Raw genomic sequence first — 17,500 nt, forward strand, 5'->3', positions numbered from 1 at the left:
AGAAGTTGCACTACTCTGTCATATCTGTAAAGAAATTTCTTGTTTTTTCTTTTTTCGCTTAGGTCTCATGTGGCGTAGTTACCCCTGATATCGTATTTCAAAATTTTAATTTTCTCTCTTTACGTTTTCTTCTACATAAATATGCGTAGACTACGATAAAGTCACCGTTATACATATGCATAGTCTTCGTGACATCACGGTGGTAAAACGCAAGACAAGAGAGATATAATTCTTCCACTAGCTTTGAATATAATCTTAGTAGTGCTAGTTCATAAGAACATAGTTTATATATCTTAGTACCAACTAAGGGGTGATTTATTTAGGATGTATCTTGCCCATCGCACCAGCCCCTAGCTAATTATTCTTTTTAATTACATAATTTTTGTATGCCAGAATCAATAGGATTATTACTATGTATATACCCATACAGTGTAAGATTACTCTCTATATTCAGAAAAAAAACTGCCTATACCACACTCCTTGCAAGAATATAATACCCTACTGGAAAGTCTCTGTATGGCACCTAATCGTGTGTAGCATGCGTACACCGATGCTCACCTGTTATTATTATTATTATTATTATTATTATTATTATTATTATTATTATTATTATTATTATTACTTGCTAAGCTTCAACCCTTTTTGGAAAAGCAGGATACTATAAGCCCAGGGGCCCCAACAGGGAAAATAGTTCAGTGAGGAAAATAAACAAGGAAAATTAAATATTTAAAAAAAAAGGAACAACATTGAAATGAATATTTCTTATACAAACTATAAAAACTTTAACAAAACAAGAAGATAAATTAAATAAAATAGTGTGCCCGAGTGTACCCTCAAGCAAGAGAACTCTAACCCAAGATAGTGGAAGGGCATGGTACAGAGGCTATGGCACTACCTAAGAATAGAGAACAATGGTTTGATTTTGGAGTGTCCTTCTCCTAGAAGAGCTGCTTACCATAGCTAAAGAGTCTCTTCTACCCTTACCAAGAGGAAAGTAGCCACTTGGGGGGAAAAAGACTTGTTTCGTAATCTCGGCGTTGCCAGGTGTATGAGGACAGAGGAGAATCTGTAAAGTATAGTCTAGACTATTCGGTGTATGTATAGGCAACGGGAAAGAGAACTATAACCAGAGAGAAGGATCAATAAGTATTGTCTGGCCAGTCAAAGGACCCCATAACTCTCTAGCTGTAGTATCTCAATGGGTGGCAGAGGATGAACCCAGGTGCAGCACCTTGAGCCAAGGTACTGCACCTGGGTTCAAGGTCCTTGACCCAGACTGACCATTTGCTTGTGATCTAGCCATGTATAAAGGTGTATAGCTATCGTGCCTACCGTGCCGACACTTAATCCCGGTCCACACCTTGCCTTCGTTCGTTCGTTCGTCCAGATTAGGCCTTCCCCTCTGAAATCAGAAATTGTTCCTCCTGAAACTAGCGATTGTTCCAGAAGAAACTCGACCGTATACCCGTGGAAAAGTCATTGGACGGGAGAAAGAGGAAGCCTAGGGACCTGAACCAGTGGCCACAATCATCCAAGCAGTAAATTTAGCAGGCCTTACACACAGAGGACTTGCACGCCAATTTGAATGCTTCTGGCATGAACCGGCCAATCCTTGATATTAGTGAGTATGGGTAAAAAGGACAAACGCTTTGATACTAGCCTGTTCTTTCATCCTTTCAGCATGTTTAACCGCATGTGCCAATCTCTCTGAGACTGGGTTGATATACCTATTTTGACACGTACAGTACTGTTATACGAGCATATTTCATCCAGAATTCTTACCCCATGAAGACTTACCTGAGAAGCTCCAATTCACCGGCTTCTCATGATGCTGCATGTGGAGAGTTATGGCTAGTGCAACAGCTACATTTAATCAAGGCCCTCCAGACTGGTCCCGCCAATGCTGCCCTAACTGGAACACATGGTTCCCCGTCTAGGGTGCCAGCGTCTACAGCCCCTAAGAAAGATGAAATGGAGATGTCAAGGGCCACGTTTCAATCATAGTGAAGGTCAATGGAGTGTTAGCTTCAATTTTGCAAGGTGTTGACCAACGAGGCAGAGCAACATGTGAGTCTGTATTGCACACCAACACTGAAGTAAGCCATTGATGCCAGTTACAGTACTGAAAATTACATTGCCATTTTGACTACTGTCGTGTCCACTTGGTCAAACTCTGTCTTCAGACTATTTCTTTACCATACAAAGTATGCAAACTATAACCAAAACTGTATCCAAACAGTAGAGCTACAAGACAGCTGGGTTACAGCCTATAGGTAATCACTAATCAGTCGGCAGCAAGTAGAAGCCGCCGCGTGTATATATACCATCTAATCCACTTCTCGACTTCCTTGACATTTTCATTTGACTAATTTCCCTATGGTACTGGTTTCTGTTATTGTCTATTTTTTTCACATCACTTGTCAAAACTTATGAAGTTTTTACTGGTAATCTCATCAGCTATCTCTTTGATGGCTGCAACACATTAGTTTCTACTCCCATAAGAAACACTTACTTTATACAAAAATTCATGTTTTTGCAACATTTCAATTAATTCAATACTGCTATCCCGAGACCACCGTGTGGTTGAATTGGTCATGATGTACAGTATTAAATCTGAGAAAATATAAAAGTTCTTAATTCAGAAACGATAGAAACAGACTGAATGCTGATTTTGTGTCTGGCAGTGTCGTCGTTTCATAGTCAAAGTCAGAACCCTGTGCCCTCTTTAACAGCAAACACGGGCATTTCGAGGTTTTGTTTGCTTAAATCGCACATTTACAAACAATGTCTTTGTGTCTGAAGACAGAGTTTGACCATGTGAACGTTGCATAAAGGAGTATTGGACACTGCCTCCAAACTCGTCCTTCGTGTATCAAATCTGACAGCTCGATAATTTCTTCGTGTATTGCTCTAAAAAAAGCCATAGACTAAGAAATTAGTGTCTTAATTGTAATTCTAATCTTTCCAAGTATATGTTGTTAAAGAAACCTATAGTGGGATCAGGTGATCAAGTGTTAAAGAGACAAATATTTCAATCATGTGAATCCTTTGCAAGTGTCAATACCCTATGGCAATCCTTGTCCAAAATCTTGCAAGAGATTTTGAGGTGGAAGTCTTACTTTCCATGCCTGAACACAAATGGAACAATTTCCACGGCGACAAACTTATGTGATGGATTATTGAGTGAATATAAAAATGGAAATGAATTATTTTTTGAAAGAAGAGATTCTTTTGTCATGCAACAGAAAATGGGCAACCCCATTTTTAACGTGTAATCAAATTTGTGCAATTATCACAGAGTACGACTCTATTTTCGAATATGCTTTAAAACATGTCTTTCAAAATTATGTGGAAAAAAAAATTCCATCAAAAGGGTTCTGTATCAAGGAAAAGGGATGACTGCTTCTTTCCCCACAATGGTTTCAGCATAGTTTGTTGATATTGCCATTTATCTTGCAGCATATTTAGTTTCATTTCTATCAAATGCTTGAATTAGTTTGCGTAGGAGTTATTGAAACCGTAACGGCTTTAACCTATTTCATTCAATTTAAATCTATGTGATTTCTATGACGATAAGAAAATTATCTTAATGACCGATAATAGAGGAACATATTCCATAAAGAACTAGGGTACGCGACTCATAAGAAATGACTGCTAAATATATAGATATGCACATACCCCCCTTTCACCAGAGTATAACTACTTCCTCTCTCCACTACTCGGAGAGAGTTGGCGTGACCGAAAAGATAGATAGGTATATATATATATATATAAATATATATATATATATACATATATATATATATATGTGTATATATATATATATCCATATATATATATCCATATATATATATATATATATATATATATATATATATATACATGTATATATATATATATATATATATATATATATATATATATACATATATATATATATATATATATGTGTATATATATATATCCATATACATATATCCATATATATATATATATATATATATATACATGTATATATATATATATATATATATATATATATATATATATACATATATATATATATATATGCATATATATATACATATATATATATATGCATATATATATACATATATATATATATGCATATATATATACATATATATATATATATATATATATATATATACATATATATATGCATATATATATATACATATATATATATATATATATATATATGTATATATATATATATATATATATATATATATATATATATATATATATATATATATGTATATATATATATATATATATATACCAAGGTACTTCCCCCAATTTTGGGGGGTAGCCAACATCAAACAATGAAACAAAAAGGGGACCTCTCCTCTCTACGTTCCTCCCAACCTGACAAGGGACTCAACCGAGTTCGACTGGTACTGCTAGGGTGCCACAGCCCACCCTCCCCCGTTATCCACCACAGATGAAGCTTCATAACGCTGAATCCCCTACTGCTGCTACCTCCGCGGTCATCTAAGGCACCGGAGGAAGCTGCAGGGCCTACCAGAACTGCGTCACAATCGCTCGCAATTCATTCCTATTTCTAGCACGCTCTCTTGCCTCTCTCACATCTATCCTCCTATCACCCAGAGCTTCCTTCACTCCATCCATCAACCCAAACCTTGGCCTTCCTCTTGTACTTCTCCCATCAACTCTTGCATTCATCACCTTCTTTAGCAGACATCCATTTTCCATTCTCTCAACATGGCCAAACCACCTCAACACATTCATATCCACTCTAGCCGCTAACTCATTTCTTACACCCTTTCTCACCCTCACTACTTCGTTCCTAACCCTATCTACTCGAGATACACCAGCCATACTCCATAGACACTTCATCTCAAACACATTCAATTTCTGTCTCTCCGTCACTTTCATTCCCCACAACTCCGATCCATACATCACAGTTGATACAATCACTTTCTCATACAGAACTCTCTTTACATTCATGCCCAACCCTCTATTTTTTACTACTGCCTTGACTGCCCCCAACACGTTGCATCCTTCATTCACTCTGACGTATATCTGCTTCCACTCCACCATTTGCTGCAACAACAGACCCCAAGTACTTAAACTGATCCACCTCATCAAGTAACTCTCCATTCAACATGACATTCAACCTCGCACCATCTTCCCTTCTCGTACATCTCATAACCTTACTCTTACCCACATTAACTCTCAACTTCTTTCTCTCACACACCCTTCCAAATTCTGTCACTAATCGGCCAAGCTTCTCTTCTGTGTCTGCAACCAGTACAGTATCATCCACAAACAACAACTGATTTACCTCCCATTCATGGTTATTCTCGTCTTCCAGTTTCTATCCTCGTCCAAGTACTCGAGCATTCACCTCTCTCACCACTCCATCAACATACAAGTTAAAACAACCACAGCGACATCACACATCCCTGTCTCAGCCCCACTCTCACCGGAAACCAATCGCTCACTTCATTTCCTATCCTAACACATGCTTTACTACCTTTATAGAAACTTTTCACTGCTTGCAACAACCTTCCACCAACTCCATATAACCTTATCACATTCCACATTGCTTCCCTATCAACTATCATACGCTTTCTCCAGATCCATAAACGCAACATACACCTCCTTACCTTTTGCTAAATATTTCTCGCATATCTGCCAAACTGTAAAAATCTGATTCATACAACCCCTACCTCTTCTAAGATCACCCTGTACTTCTAAGATTGCATTCTCTGTTTTATCCTTAATCCTTTTAATCAGTACTCTACCATACACTTTTCCAACTACACTCAACAAACTAATACCCCTTGAATTACAACACTTATGCACATCTCCCTTACCCTTATATAGTGGTACAATATATGCACAAACCCAATCTACTGGTACCATTGACAACACAAAACGCATATTAAACAATCTCACCAACCATTCAAGTACAGTCCCACCCCTTCCTTCAACATCTCGGCTCTTACACCATCCATACCAGATGCTTTTCCTACTCTCGTTTCATCTAGTGCTCTCCTCACTTCCTCTCTTGTAATCTCTCTCTCTCTCTCATTCTCATCTCCCATCACCGGCACCTCAACACCTGCATCAGCAATTATATCTGCCTCCCTATTATCCTCTAACATTCAGTAAACTTTCAAAATATTACGCCCACCTGTTCCTTGCCTCCTCTCCTTTTAACAACTTTCTATTTCCATCTTTCACTGTCTCTTCAATTCTTGAACCAGCCTTCCTTACTCTCTCCACTTCATTCCAAAACAACTTCTTATTCTCTTCATATGAACGACCCAATCCCTGACCCCACTTCAGGTCAGGTGCCCTCTTTGCCTCACTTACCTTGCGCTTTAATTATATATTTTTAATACTTCTCTACACTATTACTCTGCAGTAATGTATATATATATATATATATATATATATATATATATATATATATATATATATATATACTTATTCTCTATTATATAAAAGGGAAGATAAGGAAACTAAATGGTAATTTTTAAGGAGAGACAAAATAGTAACTGACAGAACTCGGGGGTAAATACGAAAGGTTAACTACAGAGGTAAAAAAATCGAAAAAGATATTTTGTTTATAAAATCTTTATTATAAGATCTGTACGAACAGTTGAACACGTACAAAAATTTCAACAAAAAGTGTGTATGTGTGTTCTTACTATACAATTTTCCCGGTTATCTTGTTTTTCATTGTGTCATGTACATTAATTTTATTTATACAGGACTGATTTGAAAACTCTTATCCTTTATTTATGAAATTAAAACCTGCATTTTGAATTAAAAAGAAAATTTGTCTATTAATATGACTAACCGTAGTTATATATCCTTAAATGCCAATTATAAAGGAATAAAAAGGTATGGGAGTTTGATATGTAATTGCTATAGTTTTTTTTTTTTTTCAAGGGAAAGTCCATATATGCAGGATCAAAACATTATCTAGCAAAACATTGTGCTTTTAAGTTAAAAATTAAGAAAGCATATTTTGGTCTGGTGCTCATGGAATCCTTTTTCATGTCAACATTCTGTTCAAAGACCATGTTTCAGATGTAAATATCAGAATGAACAAAAATTATTCAAGTGAAGTAAACACCACAGGGTATTTTCGATAGCCAAATAGTTGAGCTAAATCAACAGGGCACTGGAATATGAATAACATCCACAAACATTTATCAGATAATCTGTTAATTTCGATTGTTGAACTTTATGAAGACATCTCTCAATGTCGCTGGCAAACTTAAGTAGAAAATCTAACATTATTCCAATTACTGTCATGATAGAAAATATGATAAAAAACATTGCACCCAAGACTATAAATTAAAAGACCTAATTACTCTTAGAACGTCTTCACGACAGTCCCTAATTTTGACCTGAATTGAAGTACAGAGGAAGAGGAAGAAGAAGAAGAGAGTATATTTAAATAGCATTATTCCTGATCCAAGTCTTATATTTCGAAACTCTGGTATACACTCCTGGGTTTTCAGCTTCTGCGCATCGGATTCCCCAAGACACAACTCCTATGACGGCCCACCTGTTCTCAGTTCCTTGGCGCAAGAGGAGAGGACCACCGCTGTCACCCTGTGACAATAGGAAGACAGAAAGATTAGTTGAGATTTTCTTCAATAATTGAAAAAGGGAAATAATTTTAACTTCATGACTAAAAGGATTTCAAATTGTTATAGAGAAATTATCAAGTTTTTATGAGCAAAATGTATTTTAAAGCATTTAAAAAGGCACAGTTATTGTAAGGATCATGATATGAAAATGAGCATAGTTTATAACTACAGGCATATTTGAAAAAAATACCAATTTATTTATTAAGTGCATACTTAATCTATTTGAGAGAGAGAGAGAGAGAGAGAGAGAGAGAGAGAGAGAGAGGGAGAGAGAGAGAGAGAGAGAGAGAGAGAGAGAGAGAGAGAGAGAGAGAGAGAGAGAGAGAGAGAGAGAGACTGACCTGGCAGGAATCCTTTCCTCCTTCACGCACTCCAGCACACAGCTGATTGTCAATGATATCTTGGTCATAAGCAGCATCACAATCGCTGTTAGTCCAAATGGGAACTGTAACTTCCTGGAGTGTTGTCGCTACTGGGCCGCCATAGTAAATAGTTCCCCAACCTGGATGGATAAGTGATATAGTAAATAGTTCTACAACCTGGATGGATAAGTGCTATATTAAATAGTTCCCCAACCTGGATGAATAAGTAAATAGCTCTCCAACCTGGATGAATAAGTGATATAGTAAATAGCTCTCCAACCTGGATGGATAAGTGATATAGTGAATAGTTCACCAACTTGGATGGATAAGTGATATAGTAAATAGTTCCCCCACCTGGAGAGATAAGTGATATAATAAATATATTCCCAACTTGGATGGATAAGTGGTATAGTAAATAGTTCCCCCACCTGGAGGGATAAGTGATATAGTAAATAGTTCCCCTACCTGGAGGGATAAGTGATATAGTAAATAGTTCCCCCACCTGGAGGGATAAGTGATATAGTAAATAGTTCCCCAACTTGGATGGATAAGTGATTTAGTAAATAGTTCCCCCACCTGGAGAGATAAGTGATATAGTAAATATATTCCCAACTTGGATGGATAAGTGGCATAATAAATAGTTCCCTAGCTTGGATGGATAAGTGGTATAGTAAATAGCTCCCCCACCTGGAGGGATAAGTGATATAGTAAATAGTTCCCCCCACCTGGAGGGATAAGTGATATAGTAAATAGTTCCCCCCACCTGGAGGGATAAGTGATATAGTAAATAGTTCCCCCACCTGGAGGGATAAGTGATATAGTAAATAGTTCCCCAACTTGGATGGATAAGTGATATAGTAAATAGTTCCCCAACTTGGATGGATAAGTGATTTAGTAAATAGTTCCCCCACCTGGAGAGATAAGTGATATAATAAATATATTCCCAACTTGGATGGATAAGTGGCATAATAAATAGTTCCCTAGCTTGGATGGATAAGTGGTATAGTAAATAGCTCCCCCACCTGGAGGGATAAGTGATATAGTAAATAGTTCCCCTACCTGGAGGGATAAGTGATATAGTAAATAGTTCCCCCACCTGGAGGGATAAGTGATATAGTAAATAGTTCCCCAACTTGGATGGATAAGTGATATAGTAAATAGTTCCCCCACCTGGAGAGAAGTGATTTAGTAAATAGTTCCCCAACTTGGATGGATAAGTGGTATAGTAAATAGCTCCCCCACCTGGAGGGATAAGTGATTTTGTAAATAGTTCCCCAACTTGGATGGATAAGTGGTATAGTAAATAGCTCCCCCACCTGGAGGGATAAGTGATTTAGTAAATAGTTCCCCAACTTGGATGGATAAGTGGTATAGTAAATAGCTCCCCCACCTGGAGGGATAAGTGATTTAGTAAATAGTTCCCCAACTTGGATGGATAAGTGATATAGTAAATAGTTCCCCCCACCTGGAGGGATAAGTGATATAGTAAATAGTTCCCCCCACCTGGAGGGATAAGTGATATAGTAAATAGTTCCCCAACTTGGATGGATAAGTGATATAGTAAATAGTTCCCCCACCTGGAGAGATAAGTGATTTAGTAAATAGTTCCCCAACTTGGATAGATAAGTGGTATAGTAAATAGCTCCCCCACCTGGAGGGATAAGTGATTTAGTAAATAGTTCCCCAACTTGGATGGATAAGTGGTATAGTAAATAGCTCCCCCACCTGGAGGGATAAGTGATTTAGTAAATAGTTCCCCAACTTGGATGGATAAGTGATATAGTAAATAGTTCCCCCCACCTGGAGGGATAAGTGATATAGTAAATAGTTCCCCCCACCTGGAGGGATAAGTGATATAGTAAATAGTTCCCCAACTTGGATGGATAAGTGATATAGTAAATAGTTCCCCCACCTGGAGAGATAAGTGATTTAGTAAATAGTTCCCCAACTTGGATGGATAAGTGGTATAGTAAATAGCTCCCCCACCTGGAGGGATAAGTGATTTAGTAAATAGTTCCCCAACTTGGATGGATAAGTGGTATAGTAAATAGCTCCCCCACCTGGAGGGATAAGTGATATAGTAAATAGTTCCCCCACCTGGAGGGATAAGTGATATAGTAAATAGTTCCCCTACCTGGAGGGATAAGTGATATAGTAAATAGTTCCCCCACCTGGAGGGATAAGTGATTTAGTAAATAGTTCCCCAACTTGTATGGATAAGTGATATAGTAAATAGCTCCCCCACCTGGAGGGATAAGTGATATAGTAAATAGATTCCCAACTTGGATGGATAAGTGGCATAATAAATAGTTCCCTAGCTTGGATGGATAAGTGGCATAGTAAATAGCTCCCCCACCTGGAGGGATAAGTGATATAGTAAATAGATTCCCAACTTGGATGGATAAGTGGCATAATAAATAGTTCCCCAGCTTGGATGGATAAGTGGTATAGTAAATAGTTCCCCTACCTGGAGGGATAAGTGATATAGTAAGTAGTTCCCCTACCTGGAGGGATAAGTGATATAGTAAATAGTTCCCCCACCTGGAGGGATAAGTGATATAGTAAATAGTTCCCCAACTTGGATGGATAAGTGATATAGTAAATAGTTCCCCAACTTGGATGGATAAGTGATATAGTAAATAGTTCCCCCCACCTGGAGGGATAAGTGATATAGTAAATAGTTCCCCCCACCTGGAGGGATAAGTGATATAGTAAATAGTTCCCCCCACCTGGAGGGATAAGTGATATAGTAAATAGTTCCCCCTACCTGGAGGGATAAGTGATATAGTAAATAGTTCCCCAACTTGGATGGATAAGTGATATAGTAAATAGTTCCCCAACTTGGATGGATAAGTGATATAGTAAATAGTTCCCCCTCCTGGAGGGATAAGTGATATAGTAAATAGTTCCCCCCACCTGGAGGGATAAGTGATATAGTAAATAGTTCCCCAACTTGGATGGATAAGTGATATAGTAAATAGTTCCCCAACTTGGATGGATAAGTGATATAGTAAATAGTTCCCCCACCTGGAGGGATAAGTGATATAGTAAATAGTTCCCCCACCTGGAGGGATAAGTGATATAGTAAATAGTTCCCCAACTTGGATGGATAAGTGATATAGTAAATAGTTCCCCCCACCTGGAGGGATAAGTGATATAGTAAATAGTTCCCCCCACCTGGAGGGATAAGTGATATAGTAAATAGTTCCCCCCACCTGGAGGGATAAGTGATATAGTAAATAGTTCCCCAACTTGGATGGATAAGTGATATAGTAAATAGTTCCCCAACTTGGATGGATAAGTGATATAGTAAATAGTTCCCCAACTTGGATGGATAAGTGATATAGTAAATAGTTCCCCCTCCTGGAGGGATAAGTGATATAGTAAATAGTTCCCCCCACCTGGAGGGATAAGTGATATAGTAAATAGATTCCAAACTTGGATGGATAAGTGGTATAATAAATAGGTCCCCACCTTGGATGGATAAGTGATATAGTAAATAGATACCCAGCTTGGATGGCTAAGTGGTATCGTAAATAGTTCCCCAACCTGGATGGATAAGTGATATAGTAAGTAGTTCTACAACCTGGATGGATAAGTGATATAGTAAATAGTTCCCCAGCCTGGATGGATAAGTGATATAGTAGATAGTTCCCCCACCTGGATGGATAAATGATATAGTAAATAGATCCCCAACCTGGATGGATAAGTGATATTGCAGTTTACTTTCCACCTTATCCACCAGCTTCCTTAAATCATAAAACTCCGTTTAAGGTTTAGGTCATACGAGAAACTAAATGCAGTATAAACATTTAATCTACCTCCCAATTTCTTTTTCTTAAGAGGTTAATACCAAATGCTTCATCTTTCCATAAACAAAACTGGTGACATAAACTTTCAGATACATTCAAACCACCAATTATTTGTATACTTAGAAATGTGGCTTTGAACTCTTCCTCCATAGTCGTTACATAATAATGTTGACTATGATTCGTGAATTACCATCAAGAGTTGAAAATACAAAAAGGAATAAGGCATTCAAATGGAAACTTATTCCAGTTTTTATATTCGTATCAGATTCAATTCGACGTAAAATTTCAGCCCAAACTTGGTTGTTATGTGTATATCTAAAAGCAGTCTTATTTTATATAAAAAAAAATAAAAAATAAATTATTCCAATCTTGGTTATTATATGTATATCTAAAATAATCTAAGTTTATAAAAAGAATCAATAGAAAAAAACTAATAGTATTGTAGAAAAAGAATGCTATGCATTTCAATCTGGGTTAACCAACCTGTGACAGTTGCAGTTTCTCCCACATAAGACTCGTCCCCATCAGGCAAGCACACAGGCCATATGTCAGCATTAAAGTTGGTGGTCCTGTCCAAGGCAATGATGGCGATGTCGTTGATGTAAGTGTTTCTGTCATAGGCTTCGTGCATTCTGATAGCGGCGGCGTTGAAGTCCACGTGGTTGCTGTCGCCTGTCTGACCGAACGTGTATTCTCCCAGACGAATCCTAATGGAGTTTTGGGCAAATCTGAAAATATAGCACCAGATGACATTAGTATTGATGATGAATGGGGGCATATACTAACAAACGGGTCAGAAAAGGGGGCATATACTAAAATAGGTCAGAAAAGGGGCCATATACTAACAAAAGGGTCAGAAAAAGGGGCCATATGCTAACAAACATGCTAGAAAGGGGGCCATATACTAACAAAAGGGTCAGAAAAAGGGGCCATATACTAACAAATGGGTTAGAGAGGGGGCCATATACCAACAAAAGAGTCAGAAAGGGGGCCATATATTAACAAATGTGTAAAAAGGGGGTCATATACTAAAAAATGGGTCCGAAGAGGGGTCATATACTAAAATAGGTCAGAAAAGGGGCCATTTCCTAACAAATTTATTAGAAAGGGGGCCATATACCAACAAATGGGTCGGAAAGGTGGCCATACCCTAACAAAGAGGTAGAAAAGGGGGTCATATATTAACCAATGGGTCAGAAAGGTGCCATATACTGATGTATGGCTCAGAAAGGGGCCATATACTAACGCATGGGTCAGAAAGGGGTCCATATACTAACGTATTGGTCAATAATCAAACCAGCAATATACATACCCATCAACACAATGAGCTGCGGTCAGAACGTGGCGATCAGTAATCAGGGTACCTCCACAGTACTGAGTAGCTCCATCTCTGAGGAGGGCAGCCATCCAAGGCCATTCTTGTGGATCAGCGGGTTTGCCTCCAACAATGCGAGTAGGTGGTCTCTTAGCGATCAGTCCACAACCTGTCAGAAAAATCATTGTTATTCATAAAAATTCCAAGAGACCATGGCTAACCATGACCAGTAGGTAAAAAAGAAACTCCATTGATTAGAACGAGTATGAACAAACTATACATATAACACAAAAATACTCCTTCAAATTACTCTTCTCCATGATTACCTCTTGATTCGGCTGGTGGTGTTGTTGGTCTGGGTGTTGGAGCTGGTGTAGGAGGTGGAGGAGGAGCTGGGGTAACTCCTCCTGGGTTTCTACTATCTGGGCAACATACACCAACATATCTATAAGCAGAAAATATTGTCCATGAGCAAACTCTATAATAGAAAAAAAAAGTCATAAAATGCTGAGCAAACTATGCTGAGATTGTACATTTGCATCAAAATCGTAGAAGCTTTGAAGCTAAATTGAGAAATTTGAAACCCTGGTTTTATTTTGGGCTCTCATTTGAAAAGATTTTATTTGCATCATAATTATAGAAGCTTTTGAGCTAAGCTAAGAAATTTGAAACCCTGGTTTCATTTTGGGCTCTCATTTGAAAAGATTGTATTTTCATCATAACTGTAGCAGCTTTTGAGTTAAGCTAGAAATTTGAAAACCTGGTTTTATTTTGGGCTCTCATTTGTAAATATTATCGCATTCTTATTCTATAATTTTTTTCTTCATTGACAGAAAATTCTTACGAGGAAAGAACACCAACTTTGTTCATATACTTCAAACCAACATTTTGAACAACTTAGTATGGAATTTTTAATGTATTTACCTTCCTTGAATGAAGCAAACATATCGCAAGAAGTTAGCAAAGCTGTTTGAAAATTCGGGGAGAATACAGTGCTGAAGGTAACGGCAATGTCCTTGTTCAAACTTAGGAGTTACACACTGCTGGAATGGTTCATCAGGCTGTGGAGATAAACAAGATAAGTATAAATATAATAAGTAAATATCGAAACCCATAGGACCAGCTAGGAAGCATCTATAATGTCCCACTATGAGGCAATACAGTGCAATTTCGTTCATATATTCCAGGTAAAGTCTTTCTAGTATGTCGTGTGTAGGTTCAATCAAAATTAATCTGACAAAAGTAAACGTCATTTGAATTCAGTTATCTATGTTGTAAATACTTATCATAACATGCATATTTACCTGTGATATTATCAGGCAATTTCAAAATCGGAATCTGCAGTGGTTATACTTTTGCACAGTAAAACAGAGACTACCACTATTGCAAATAAAAACACGCTCTGTCGTCCACCATTTTTAAAGATTAATCTTCATTCAGAGCTACATCTAAACACATTGCTCTACATTTCACCAGCCTAATCTTACTTTACTTTAAAGGCTGCCTTTGGTCCTATACTGCAGGGATCCTTACTCTCTACAGGCACCTTTCATAACTGATTTTATCGTATACATTTCAAGACATTCAGTATTTCATACCGCATATTGCTTGTTCATTGTCAAATCCACATTATCGAAGCACTCGGAAAACAAGAATGTGTTCAGTTTCTTCTTGAAAGCCTTGATATCTTCGGTCTTTCAGAAGTTTAATTGGAGCTTATTGTATAGTTTTGGGGCCGCATATTTGAAAGCTCTAGATCCTGCAGTAAACATATATCTTGGTTCCAATAATTTGAAACCATCTCAAAGATATGTTGACAAAATAATCTTACCTGTCCTGTTCCCAGTAAGAAGAATCTGTTCTGAGCAGCAGAGGCAGGTGTCTTTGGTAAATTTGGGATCAAGAGGTTCTGTCCATCCCGGGTAAGCTGGCTTAGCCATGGGATCTGGGCAAACGCATCAGTCACTGCGGCACTTGGGGCTCCACCTGAAAAGCCGGCCCAGAAATAAAGATAAGCAGGTTGTAAATAGAATACTTCAAGAAAGGGTACTTAATGTCTCACAACACAAAATTAATTCGTTCTGGAGTGGCTTTCATAACGTGATTTTTTCGTGTTGTGAGTCACATCTACACGTAAATCTCCTGATTCGTTTCAAACCCTACAAAACACCACATTAAATCTTATAATAAAGCTACAGTATAACCACAATGAAATACTGTACAGCCAAATGCATTTGAACCATTCAGTACTTTAAGTAATGCAATGTTTGAATTATTTGCAAATGTTAAAGAAATCACTGATTTTGTTCCAAATAAGTTTCTCATATATTACAATGTTAGAAATCCTATCCTCAGCTAATACAATTTTTAGTGTTGGATCTTTGTATTTCATGAAAACTAAAATAGTAGACTTTAAACATATTTCTATTCTTCTGTGTTATATTGCTAAGTTTATTATTAACTCTATATTGGTGTTATTTTTTCTTTACAGGTTAGTTGTATTTTTCCATTGTTAGTTAAGCTTCATCAATAAGGTTGGATTTCACAGTAGATTTCTCCTCAATCTAAATGATATCCAATAAGCACAATATGATTCTAGCTGCTTAGGTAGTGAGCAAATATATACAGAATCACAGCAGGAGCAAACTTCAAAGATGTAAGTTGGTTTAATGCAATGCAAAATGCTTTTTCTTGTAGATCATGTTGTTTTGTTAGTATTGGTCCCTTAGGCCACCATACAGTAAAAGTTTAGGAGAGTATTCTTTGTCTCTAGCTTGTAAACATTACCCTGACACTCAGGTCTATTTCTATTTCTTCTCCTGTTGCAATTGACTGATTGAGTTGGAGATTGACCTTGGCATTGAGGATGATTCCTGTTGTGGCGACTGTTGCAGTTTATGTTTTGGTTGATTGCCTGACCTCCAATTGGCCTGTTGCCTCCGCCGGGAGTGAAGCCCCCTGTATTACCTGGAACGAATCCGCCAGCAGCACCTGTGTCGAATAGAAATGTTGAAGTATTAGTGAAGTTCATATTTTTAGAACAACAAACTCCCCTATACTCATAATAATGGTTAGTTGAAGAAACCTGATATTGCAGAATTTTTTACTGCTTTTGAAAAGCTAGCAAGAAAGTTAAATTGGCTTAAAACTATGTGTATTACCTTAATTCAGTATAGGTTGGTTGGTAAAGTACATAAAGTGTATGCTGCCTTGAGTGTAGAGGTAAGTGTGGATTATAATAGAGTAAGAGACACTGGATTAAAAGCGTGTGATCTTGTGCTAGTAGCCTTTCGCCATAAATTCTCTAATTTAAGGAAGGTTCCTAATGAAACTTATAGTAATGGCAAGTTGAGGAAACCTTTGAAAACTGTGAAATATGCAAATGTTTAGTCAAGACTTCGAAGCTAGTCTCTGCGACAGCGGATTTTATTTCACAGTGTCTTTTAATTGAAATTACTAAAAACATAAATTCTATCTTGATCTTTCCGGTTTGACGCTTTAGTTCTAGGAAAATAATAAATTGCACTATTGGGAATTAATGTATCTAATATGAGACACTAAGGAAATTTCCTTAAATATGACGTAGAATTTAACTTTTAAGGATTAATATCGTTGACCTGTGATGCCGTAACACTATTTAAGAAAGAAAGTAGTCAAGAAAACTCCAAGTTGTAGAATGATCTAAATCTGGTAGATGAATCGTTGGAACTTCAAAAGTTCAACCTTGCAGCAAATGTTTTTATGTTAAACAGGCCCACATAAATCTTTTTATAGTTTATGTAGCCTATGAAAGACATATTTTAATTTTTTTACTATTATTAAAATATTTTTCATCAATTGTTCATTAATTCTCTTGTAGTTATTTAATTCCTTTCCTCACTGGATTATTTGTTCTTGTTGGAGCCCTTGGGCTTATAGTATCCTGATTTTCAAACTAGTGTTGTAGGTTGGCTAGTAACAATAACAATGACAATAACAATAACAATAACAATGATAATCAGTAGGTGGACATTTACGCAACCATCAATGCCATCTAAGATCCCTACATGGTTGGAAGGACCGAGGCCCAACAGCCAATGAGAATCTAATATCCCTACCTGGTTGGAAGGTCTGAGGCCCAATAGCCAATGACATCTAAGATCCCTACCTGGTTGGAAGGTCTGGCCCAACAGCCAATGTCATCCAAGATCCCTACCTGGTTGAAAGGTCTGAGGCCAAACAGCCAATGTAATCTAAGATCCCTACCTGGTTGGAGGGTCTGAGGCCCAACGACCAATTTCATCCAAGATCCCTACCTGGTTGGAAGGTCTGAGGCCCAACCGCCATTGTCATCTAAGGTCCTTACCTGGT

The 17,500-nt window shown here is 37.4% G+C and overlaps 1 protein-coding gene across 10 annotated transcripts in view; it reads right to left on the reverse strand.

Annotated features, from left to right (window-relative positions):
* Window positions 1–6,615: 6,615 nt before the first annotated feature.
* The window catches only part of LOC137655732 (proclotting enzyme-like), a 93,942-nt gene continuing 83,057 nt past the window's right edge, over window positions 6,616–17,500 (reverse strand). For 5 of the 10 annotated variants that reach the window (XM_068389766.1, XM_068389770.1, XM_068389765.1 and 2 more), the window contains 8 exons: window positions 15,938–16,141; window positions 14,982–15,136; window positions 14,075–14,211; window positions 13,477–13,595; window positions 13,148–13,319; window positions 12,319–12,563; window positions 8,003–8,163; window positions 6,616–7,623 (listed from right to left, as the gene is read on the reverse strand). In XM_068389766.1, coding sequence (XP_068245867.1) covers window positions 7,462–7,623; window positions 8,003–8,163; window positions 12,319–12,563; window positions 13,148–13,319; window positions 13,477–13,595; window positions 14,075–14,211; window positions 14,982–15,136; window positions 15,938–16,141 — 1,355 coding nt within the window. In that variant the 3' untranslated portion in view covers window positions 6,616–7,461. Of the gene's footprint in view, window positions 7,624–8,002; window positions 8,164–11,528; window positions 11,573–12,318; window positions 12,564–13,147; window positions 13,320–13,476; window positions 13,596–14,074; window positions 14,212–14,981; window positions 15,137–15,937; window positions 16,142–17,247; window positions 17,300–17,500 lie in introns of those variants that run through there. The other 5 variants (XM_068389771.1, XM_068389768.1, XM_068389767.1 and 2 more) reach the window with 3 other exon arrangements.

This window comes from Palaemon carinicauda, chromosome 16 (genome assembly GCF_036898095.1).
Source record: "Palaemon carinicauda isolate YSFRI2023 chromosome 16, ASM3689809v2, whole genome shotgun sequence".
Classification (NCBI taxonomy): domain Eukaryota; kingdom Metazoa; phylum Arthropoda; class Malacostraca; order Decapoda; family Palaemonidae; genus Palaemon; species Palaemon carinicauda.